This window comes from Anguilla anguilla, chromosome 16 (genome assembly GCF_013347855.1).
Source record: "Anguilla anguilla isolate fAngAng1 chromosome 16, fAngAng1.pri, whole genome shotgun sequence".
In the NCBI taxonomy this organism is placed as follows: domain Eukaryota; kingdom Metazoa; phylum Chordata; class Actinopteri; order Anguilliformes; family Anguillidae; genus Anguilla; species Anguilla anguilla.
This window is the reverse complement of record NC_049216.1, coordinates 30,465,170-30,476,855: the sequence shown is the minus strand read 5'-3', so window position 1 is coordinate 30,476,855 and position 11,686 is coordinate 30,465,170. Positions and strand designations below refer to the sequence as shown.

At 45.1% G+C, this 11,686-nt stretch overlaps 1 protein-coding gene across 2 annotated transcripts in view; it reads right to left on the bottom strand.

Moving 5' to 3' along the window:
• Positions 1–11,110, bottom strand: part of nfatc3a (nuclear factor of activated T cells 3a) — a 61,779-nt gene extending 50,669 nt beyond the window's left edge. Inside the window, exon 1 of one of the 2 annotated variants that reach the window (XM_035395769.1) lies at positions 10,635–11,110. In XM_035395769.1, the coding sequence (XP_035251660.1) occupies positions 10,635–10,725 (91 nt within the window). In that variant the 5' untranslated portion in view covers positions 10,726–11,110. Of the gene's footprint in view, positions 1–3,331; positions 3,595–10,634 lie in introns of those variants that run through there. The other variant, XM_035395770.1, reaches the window with a different exon arrangement.
• Between the last annotated feature and the right edge of the window lie 576 nt (positions 11,111–11,686).

Genomic DNA, 11,686 nt, shown 5'->3' with positions numbered 1-11,686 from the left:
GTTCCACAGGGACGGCAGACACGCCACTTCTCGGGTACACCTCCTGCGCGACGCGGTTTTGAGGATGTTGTGCACGTTGTGTAATTGTGGTGGCGCTACTACCGTTCGCGCGAGCAAAGATCCATCTGCACCACAGACAAGAAAGCGCTCCGCTGCTTCCCACCAGCTTCCTCGCAGCGGCCCGGCTGTGCTGCTCTTGCGCAGGCTGCTGTGATGCAACACAACAACAGTTCCCTTAAATATCTGTGCTCAAAGCCGACGTGTTCATTCCCTCACTATTTTACGGCACGTGAGCAGTTTTAAGAATATACATTGCTGTGAAGGTCTAGACGTGACACAGGCCATACTGCCTAACGTTAAACGCAATCCAGCTGTCAATGAGGCGAAACAATTAAGCTACATTTCAGCATTTTTTACAGTTCATCTAAAAATGAACGGCATAAGCGTAGGAAATGGCAGCAGCCCTGTGACACTGTGCTCTGTAAGAGCAGGGTGAGGAACCAAACAGCTGAGCTCTCGCGTGTGTCCCTCGCCCTTCTGAGCCTGCGTGCGCTCGCTTACTCGCTCTCTGAGTAACCTACTCTCAGACAAGAGAGCAGCCGGTCTCCCCAGCCAGGGTCACCTGCTCACCCCGTCCACCAATCAGCAGCGCCCTCCCAACACACAGGGAAATTACACAACGGCAGCTCTGGCCTTCTGGGTATATTGGGAAACGGTGACTGTGCGGCGTGGCCGTTGATCCCCTGACAAAGGGGAGTGCAGCGCCCAGCAGGAGGGGCAGGCTGAGGGTTGCCAGAGTGGCTACCGAGGGAGTCCTCCTTAATTTTTTTTCCCTGTGATCAGGGTTGCCAGAGTGGCTACCAAGGGAGTCCTCCTTAATTTCCTCTTCACTGTGATCAGGGTTGCAAGATTGGAAGCAGCAGGAGTCTTCCTTAATGGTCTCTTCACTGTGATCATGGTTGCCAGATTGGCTCCAGCAGGAGTCCTCCTTAATGGTCTCTTCACTGTGATCAGGGTTGCCAGATTGACTCCAGCAGGAGTCCTCCTTAATGGTCTCTTCACTGTGATCAGGGTTGCCAGAGTGGCTGCAGCAGGAGTCCTCCTTAATGGCCTCTTCACAGTGATCGGGTTCAGGGGAGCGGCAATCCTACTGCTGGAGCACTCGGCTCTCAGAAATGCCTCTCCAGACATTGTGCTTTCCCCATACCCTCGCAGTCCCACTCAAATTACAGCAAATTACTGCTACCTGCCCAGCCATCCAGGCAGGGAAAGGCACTTTCCGGACAAGCAGCATTTTCAAAAATGAACATACGGATGATACTGTAAATCCAGTCTAAATACATTTACATTCTGGCATTTGTCAGATGCTCTTAGCCAGAGAGACCTGTGCAGTTTATAGTTTTACACAAAGTTTTTTACTGAAGCAATTCAGTAATTCAGTATTCAGATAAAAGTGCTCAAGATGTGAAGGTAACGCTCGGGCTGGGTGACGAACCCGCATCTCTGAGTTACAAGCCCAGTTCCCCAGCCACTATACTGTGCTCATAAAAAGTTCTGCAGTGCACCCTCCGAAAGACTGCACACTGCCCACAGAAGCGTTACGGTCAGACCGAATGCTCTGAGCCCGATTTTCAGCTTGGTAACTCTAAAACAATGCACGTCTATGAATGAACGTCAAATAAAGAAAGGTCAGCTTCACTACATTTGACACTCATCTATGCCATCACTGGACAAAGTTCATAATGCCAAAACAGTCACATCTTGTTTTAGGAGGAGATATACTGGAGCCATGATGTTCGTATAAGTACACCCACACCCGTAATGATGAAAAACTGCCCATAATGATGAAAAACTGGTGGTGAAATACAATGCAGGCAAAGGAAAAATAAAATATGGAAAGACTTAGGCCTAACTGAAGGGACCACTGAGATACTCCACCTTTCCTTTAGGCAGCAGGCAAAGAAGCACCAGCTAGAGAACACACAGAGGAATGAGGATAAGCCCAAAAACCCAACACATACACATAGCACCCGCACAGATGGCCAAGTCCATGTGCGTGTGTGTGTGTCTGTGTGTGCGTGTGTGTGAGTGTATGTGTGTGTGTGTGTGAATGTGGGTGCGAGTGCATGTGTGTGTGTGTGTGCGTGAGTGAGTGAGTGTTTGTGCGCGAGTGCATGTAAACAAACTTCTGAATAAATCAAAGAAACGTGCTGCCTTACTGCGGGAACCTCATGTCAACAGTGCAACCCACAATTACAACATAATCCCATATACTCATTTAATCCTCCTCATACAAAGAAACCACACAGCAGCATAACACAAGAGGACTGCAACAATGAACCCAGGAACCAGGACCAGGAACAGATCCGTGCGGCTAAAATAAACAGCCACCAAGCTTTAGGTCAAAGGCAAAAAAGCTCCTCCAGATTTGGAAAATCAAGAGAGCCCAAAGAAGAAGAAACCCCCCCCCCCAATGCAAACGTCCGATGACTTTTTCTCCGCACCACTCCTCCCCCGGCATGTTGATATAGTGCAGCCAACGGTAGCTTCAGTTACACTAAATTTAAACTAGACAAATGCCACACATAGCTGCTCGTGCTTCGCCCGGCTAACAAACGCTGCTCCCCACGCTTCTGACTACCCAGGACCCTCTGTCTCAGAGGCAGACGGGGTCTGGAGAGGGAGAGGGACAGGGGTCCTAAAAGCCCCCCCCCCCCCCCCCGGGGCCAGGACTGGGCGACCAGAACCGTCGCCCCCTTCCTCTGAAAGTGTGCAAGAGGAGAGAGAAAGTGTGGCTGTGTGTGTGTGTGTGGGGGAGCTTCCAACTGTCATTCCCTCATACGACACCCATTCATCCGCAGATTAAACATTAACACGACGCAAAGGACAACTCCACCCCCACATCAGCATGGCCACAACCACTCAGCAAAGACCTGCACCCCCGAGACAGGCAGCAGACCCAACACAGAGCTTCTTCGCCTGAACTATTACACCTCCATTTAACGCTGGTGACATCCCCCACTACATCCCTCACTAAATGATTCAATTAGAAAAGAAGCTAAAGACAGAGAGTGTGAGAGAGAGAAAAAGAGAAAGACAGAGGGAAACAGAGAGACAGAGAGAGAAGGAAAGAGTGCAAGAGAGATAAAAAGAAAGCAAAAGATAGAAAGAGACAGAGGGAATCAGATAGAGAGCGAGAGAAGGAAAGACAGACAGAGAAAGAGGGAGAGAGAGGAACACTTAGCCGGTCACAGCTGGCAGGATCACGTGTAACTCCACGAGGTCTCTGCTCCCAGACGGGGGGGGGTGGGGGGGGCCAGGGGGAGCTCACCTGGAGACGAGGCGCACAGCATTCTGCCTCTGCTCCTGCTCACGGTCCTGTTCATTCCGCTCGCCATAAACGCTCCCAAACCGCTTTTTAACAAAACCCCACAACCTGCTGCCTCCCGTCTGGCATTCTCACTGGGAGCCCAAAATAGTCGGCCATGAGAGCGATGTAATTTCAGTCTTTCCCACGACTGGCAGGAGATGAGACGGACACTCAGTTGTTTGTACGCAGGCTACGTGCACTTCACTTAAAGACAGGACCTTCCTGCGATTACAAGCTACCGATCTGTTCAAATTAAGCTACAAAAAAAAAATTCACAACAAAAAAGTAATCCTGTTTTTTTTTTTTTTTCACCAAACTTGCCAACAGTTCAGCACAGAAAATGCAGAAGGGGGGTAAACAAAAAAAGAACCACCAACAGCACGTGTTCCTCAGATATGGCAACCGGGTTTGGTTTACTCGGGGTATACGACAGGCAGGGAAGCCTTTTTCTAAGCCTCATGTCTTCTTTGCCAAGCCATGGAGGCAATATGAGCGCTGCCCCACAGAGAAGTCAGACAGGTTGAGGAAGGGGGGAGGAGGGAGGAGAGAGAGAGAGAGAGAGGGAGAGAGACGGGGGGGTGGAGAGAGAGAGAGAGAGAGAGAGGGAGAGACAGGGGGTGGAGAGAGAGAGAGAGAGGGAGAGACGGGGGGTGGAGAGAGAGAGAGAGAGGGAGAGACGGGGGGGTGGAGAGAGCAAGAGAGAGAGAGAGAGAGAGAGAACGAACAGACAGCTTTCATCGGCTGGGGTCCTTCCTGCTCCCTGCAGTGCTGGGACAGAGCTGTCGACCCCCCCCCCCCCCCTTAAATTCAGAACCATCTGAAGTGCACATGGTGTGTCTGGGAAAATCTGATGACATGGGGGGGTGTTCAAGAGACTGTGCCCAACGCCAGCCTCCCCTGTCTGCATTGCCCAGTGACCCAACGAGGGCACTTTTCAGACGACACATCGCTTACGCCATTCCCTGTGCCACTGTGGCACAGCGTGGTGCTACACAATGCTGCCATGGCGATGCTGCACCTGGCCGCAGCGGGGGAGGGATCTACAGCAGCTGCTGGCAGGAATATATCAGGCCCCTCCCCTTACCCAGCACTGGCACATAGAAACAGCACTGACCTTACACCAGGCCCCGCCCCTTACCCAGCACTGGCACATAGAAACAGCACTGACCTTACATCAGGCCCCGCCCCTTACCCAGCACTGGCACACAGAAACAGCACTGACCTTACATCAGGCCCCTCCCCTTATCTAGCACTGGCACATAGAAACAGCACTGACCTTACATCAGGCCCCGCCCCTTACCCAGCACTGGCACATAGAAACAGCACTGACCTTACACCAGGCCCCGCCCCTTACCCAGCACTGGCACATAGAAACAGCACTGACCTTACATCAGGCCCCGCCCCTTACCCAGCACTGAAACACAGACAACAGGACAGCCCTTACATCAGGACCCACCCCTAAACCATCACTGAAACACAGACAACAGCACTGACCTTACATCAGGACCCACCCCTAGACCAGCACTGAAACACAGACAACAGGACAGCCCTTACATCAGGACCCACCCCTAAACCAGCACTGAAACACAGACAACAGCACTGACCTTACATCAGGACCCACCCCTAGACCAGCACTGAAACACAGACAACAGGACAGCCCTTACATCAGGACCCACCCCTAAACCAGCACTGAAACACAGACAACAGCACTGACCTTACATCAGGCCCCACGCCTTACCCAGCACTGGCACATAGAAACAGCACTGACCTTACATCAGGCCCCGCCCCTTACCCAGCACTGGCACATAGAAACAGCACTGACCTTACATCAGGCCCCGCCCCTTACCCAGCACTGGCACATAGAAACAGCACTGACCTTACATCAGGCCCCGCCCCTTACCCAGCACTGGCACATAGAAACAGCACTGACCTTACATCAGGCCCCGCCCCTTACCCAGCACTGGCACATAGAAACAGCACTGACCTTACATCAGGCCCCATGCCTTACCCAGCACTGAAACACAGACAACAGGACAGCCCTTACATCAGGACCCATCCCTAACCCAGCACTGAAACACCGACAACAGGACAGCCCTTACATCAGGACCCATCCCTAACCCAGCACTAACACAGGAATTACAGGACAGCTCTTACCTCTTACCTAGTTTTAATCAGCTACTGCATCCATTATAAGTCATATGACGTGAAACATTTTTTCCAAATGCACTTTAAACAGATGCATGAATTGGATTTACAGCGATATGATGTGTATGCTTACATAGCTGCACCTCACTTAACGATAATGTTGGGCGCAATATCAGAACAGCACTAAAACGATTTAGAGGAAGTTTTAAAAGGCACACTTTAAAGCCGTACTCCAAATCCTGAACGCAGCACTGCACATTAAAGATAAGGGTGTGGCTGGGCTCTGGAGACACATGACTGAGGGCGCCATAGCTTGCGCAAACTCAAAACCCATTTAGACCCATTTGCCCCACATGCAAATTTATTTAATTCCGCCTTCCGCTGCTTTCTTTATTACTTATCTAGGATGGGGTTTAATGGCCGGTCTCCTCCACGAGGAGGCTCGGTTTCACTGCATGTGCTCACGTGCGGTCGTTTAAAACAGGTACGGTACACAAGCCATGCGAACATCAACCTGAGCGGTAAGCCTACGGTGAGGCTAGACTGCGCAGCCAATTCGCCACATTAAGCGCTACACCATGATGCTCATGGGGCTGAGCGCGGTTTGCACAAGCATTCTGAATGGAGGCTGTGCTGTGCCTCGTACAGTGGAACACATAAAATTCCAGGTAGCCTAAATGGAGGAGAGCGGTCCCTTTAGTTCCAACCATTTTTGCCACACGACCCCAAAGCTTTTACATTACATTACATTACAGGCATTTAGCAGACGCTCTTATCCAGAGCGACTTACACAACTTTTTACATAGCATTTTTTACATTGTATCCATTTATACAGCTGGATATATACTGAAGCAATTTCGGTTAAGTACCTTGCTCAAGGGTACAACGGCAGTGTCCTACCCGGGAATCGAACCTGCAACCTTTCGGTTACAAGCCCAGTTCCTTACCCACTGTGCTACACTCCGTCCTTTTCATTATTTTTACTTGCACTGCAAAGCAATTTTGCCCCAGTGTCAAACTGGTGCTGAATAGTAGCTAACTATCATGGAGTCTACCTGTACCACTGTCAAAATGGAGGTTTAACACGAAAAAGAAAATGATGAGCAGTTACAATTTTCACAAAGAGCATACCTACTCTGCATCCGTAAGAATTGAATGGGGAATAAAACAGCAATCATATTCAGTATCTCTTGTAATTGTACAGTAGTGCTGGAAACAGGGACATTTGATGGCAGGCAGTAATTTACATTTGATGTTTGTGTATGAAAATATCTCACCACAGGAGTCGTTAAAAGTAGCATTTTCTGATTTATTCCGTAAGAACACATGAACTAGGACCACTGAGCAGACCCTACTGCCCAGCGTCCAACTGTTTAGCATTTTACACCCATTTTAAGCAGTATCCTGGTGGAAGGCTGTGTCGCATCTTCCATCGCCAAGTCTCTGATCATAGACTGAAATAAGAAACAGACGATAAAAGGGTGACATTTTTAAAAGGGCAGGACAGGAGACAGGAGAGGAGCTCCAGTGTGTCTGAGAGGCTGAGAGGCTGGAGTGTCCTCTCTGTTCCACTGCCTCTGCCGTCCTTCACTATGTCCCAGTCATTAACGGGAACCAGCCCCCGCCCCAGTTCAGCCAAGGCAAAGAGCGCAATGGAATGAAACTATACTGCTGCAATTATTCCAGCGTTTCACCCAAATTATTGCTATTTTTCCACAGCTTTCAATCCACCCTGACCACCTTTTTTCCCCCTAGAACACTAGATTGAGGATATGGTAAAATGAAGTAATGGGTTCATCATGACTAGCCATCGACCGTTGAAAAAAGTTTTAAAACTAGGCTATATGCACACCTAGTAAAAAGCTATCTTTTTGACTGATGAATTATCTACTCATCAATCATATTATCAGAATGTGTTTTATTGAAATACAACTCAATTACAATTCCTGGTGAAATTTCCAGGTTTAACATATAGCCTAGGCTTTAAATGCATGACAGATTTACATTTGTAATCAAAATCGGGTTAAGCACAAAGCTAATTTCCTTTATAACAAAATATAGCTCATTGGTTTATTTACAGATAAAAGGTTGTTCTGATAAGGTTCAAATACTATTCGCATTAGTAATTCTTTAGACAGAGGCAGAATGTTAAGTTGGGTATTTTGACCACTGAGATTCCGCATGAAAGTCAAGCAGATGTGCTCATTTAAAACTTCCAAAACAGATTTGAATTAGGCTACATCTGAAGCTGACCATGTCTACTGAGAATCGGGAGGATTTTATTTCAAATTTAAATACTGGCTTACAAAAATATGTACCCCAATGATTGTTAGTTAGTGTGTGTGTGTTTGTGGGAAGGGGGGGGGGGGAGTAAGACTGTTGAAGGAACATCCACAGAGGACCGAAAAAACTTATATTGATTATGCAGCAAAGGAGAACAGAAAAGAAAATACAGATTATTATTATTACTTGGTTCACCAAAGAAGAAAACAAGCATCATCAAACACCTGTCAGCTTGACCAACTTCTCCCCCATCACGACACTTGGTGACTGACAGACGATGCACACTTCGTTTTTCAAACACACTTCAGTACGAGAGAATGTAAATACCAAGCATACTGATGGTAAACTGTGTGTAATGTGCAGTGATGCTTACAATGGCACTGGGGCTCCACTAACTGTATCTAAATAAAACAACCAAGGGACCAGCACAAAAAATTCAACAAAAAAAAAAGAAAAAGCAACCATTTATTTTGAAACCATATTTGACACACGTTCATGCTGTTCACTGCAAATGTATAACTCTTTTTAAGATAAATAAATAAATAATTATCAATCCCCCAGAATGTCTGTTGTTATACTATATAGCCTAATAAAAACATGTAACTAAAACTACCGTAAACTATCAAATGCACCAAACTGTTCAAAAGTACAAAGCACCACACATTGCATTTTCTTTGTTTACACCAGCAGGTATACACAGGAAAAAATAATCACACCTCAAAGACCAACACAAAATAAGCTGCAAGCATTATCAAAATGTGAATCGTACAATATTTCACCTTGGAAAAATAAAGGTAGTCTATATTTCACCACCACAATATCTCCAAAATAACCAGAAAGTTATTGAAGGCAAGTCATGTTTTCTAGACTTATGCTAATATTACACTGTTTCAACCATTAACTTCATATATAAAGTGGATAATTTCTCATTAAATAACAGTAAGAAAAATCTGATAAATGACAATACACTATGAACATGAACAGACTAATCAGTTTAGACTGAAAATTGGCTTTTTTTCTAAGTTAATGAGAGCAGTCCCACTTGTAAGAGGAATACTCTGTGAACCGCTGCCATCAGTACGAGTGAAAATATTTAAAACCTGCATCGTTCATTACAGTCTTTCATACAAAAGCCATATCTTATGAGAAAAGGGTCATAAATACATTTCAAACAGCCTGATTATGTGTTCTAAAATGATTAGTCAATTGACATAATTTACAAAGCCACGAATGTATGTTACCAGTTACCTGTCAATTAAACAAAAAATGTAGTTTTCCCAATGAATATTTTTGAGAAAATGCTCACAGACTAACTAGAGATAACAAGCTTTACAAAAGTAATGGCGACCGTTATGGACTAAGAAGACAATGCAACGATCGAAATAAGCCAACCAGTTAAAAAGTCATTCATTCATATGCAACTTCAATAACGCATACGTAGCCAAGTAAATTTCAAAAATTATAACAGAGTATAAAGCTAAATTTAAGTTCGTTTTAAACCAAAGGTAATTTTAAGAATCCACAAAACGCAAAGTAGAGGGAGGGGGGAAATACATGAGCACACGGCAGGTAGATACAGAAGTATTAAATAAAACAGATAGGCTACAAGTTAACCAGAAATATTTCAAAACACTTCGCTAAATTATGGTATGACATGTTTGTGACCAGAAATATTTATTTTATTTTACTATCGATACAGTATAAAACACCTGTAGATAGATGCACACCCAGCACTGAAAAAATGAAATAGTGCAACACCTGCATCCACAAATGTTCGCGAAGTACAGTTACAGTAGGCTATCTGGTTAGCAATTAAATCGATATGAGAGAAAATAGACAGACGTCGATGGACAGAACTTCGGCTAGTTATATCCAACATTTTGAATGTAGCCTACTTGGCAGAAAATTCACAAAAACTTATCGAGTATGTTAACTAGCTACCGTTGGCAACCGACCGATTACGGAAAAATCCAAAAGATCCGTCTAAGTAGCTAGAAAGCTAAATGCATCCCTTTTCTAACTCTCCAGTTATAATCTAGTATTATAGACTACAGTCTAGATTAGCAACAATCACTCAGACATAGCTAGTCAAAATTTGCTAAAGCCAAGGAGCAAGCGCGCATTAGAAAGCTAGCTGGGTGACCAGCTGGCTTGTTTAAATTATATTTGCCCCCATTTTGAGATTAAAACAAAACATCAGCTATCTGGCTTTCTAAAATTTCAATTTCTAACAATCAAAAATTGAACAGCTACTGTTACCAAGCTAGTGCAAGCTATACTCCAGATAGTAAAACAGAAGTCAACAAGTCATAGGAAATTGAATGCATGATTTCAGAACTAAAATAAAAGCTTCAATTAATATTTTAATTATTCTAGCCAATATCAGCAAGAATAATTAAAATATTAATATTCGTACCAGCCAGAATTACTTAATGTTAACTGTTAGGCTAATTTCTAAATATAAAATTGGGAACTAACGGGGCTAACTTAGCTAGCCACAGTTCAGTTAGCAAGCGAACAATGTGCAAAACGGAATGAAACTAGAGATAACTTAACGTTACAACACAATTATTGCTTTCTGACCAGAAAACCACCTCTATTTTTTGTAAACCGATTGCTTTTGTATCAAAAATTAATGGTATTTTCTGGAGTAGTAAGGTAGCCCGTGAGATTCATGTTGGCAGTTGGCAGGATAGCTCGCAAGCTACTTCCATAGTAGTTAGCTACTATAAGTATCAACTTGCTAACGTTAGCCAATTAGCTTGCTGGCTAATGATACTGTAAATATACCCGGCAAGGGTGAGCAGACATGGAGAAAACGGGGAATGACACTAACCTGCGGGGCCTAGCGACTGCTGCTGCCCGTCCTCCCCGAAGATCAGTCTGAAGTCAAGCTCTTCATTGCCGCTGCAGTTTGCAGTAGTCATCGGGGATGACAACTCGGGTTCACCCGTCACTCTCTACGATGGCTCTTGCAAAATGCTTTCCTTGAAATCAAAGCATGTAATTTGTCCTGAAATGTATTGTTTTCCCCGCAAATAAACCAAGAGACCGTCTGCATGAAGATTCTCCTTCTATAGCTGGCTAGCTAGTGTAGCTAGCTAACGTTAATCCGTTGTGCTTTTTTCTAAAGTTTATTGCTTGTGTTTTTTTCTTCTTACTATCGTGTACTTGTTGTCCGATGGATGCGTTGGGTGAATTCCAAATTTTTGAGTCTGTAAGAGGGTGACAGGATTGTCCATAAAAACAACTGCTCAGACTCAAGCTTCAATCCCAACTTTTACAAACAGCGCGTGACGGGGCAGCTCCAACAGTGACGTCAGAGAGCTCGACAGACAACACACATACACATTTACACACACCATCAGATGCAGACACACGTACACAGATTGTGAGATACTGTGGAAACGTGACCCAAAATAAACAGGCACGGATGTTACCAATAATCCAAAATTTTCATTAAGGAGTCTTAATGTTCTCATCGCCCGAAAATGTTTGAAATCTGAAAAAATAATTTTATTACAACATTTTGGTTCAATTTTTGTCATAATAAATAATGTAGGCTATCTTTTGCAGACGGCCTGCTTCAGGGAGGAGTCATAGCCCCATTGTTTGCGTTTAAGTAGATGTGGCTGGAGCCGAAGGTGAATGTTAAATATGTAATAGACAAGTGCACTCCACTTCTTTACACTGACTGTAGGAATCAGCCTGTGTCAGGAAAGTTCACCAACACGACCACAATACTTACTGTACAACTGAACGAGATCGGACCTGGTAACTTTCTTAATCCTGTCCCTTGAAAGGCATACTAGGGACAGTTAATAGCGGTCCTCAGCTCCTGGACGTTCTGGCTCCTTTCAGCTCACAATGTTTACGCCTAATAATAAA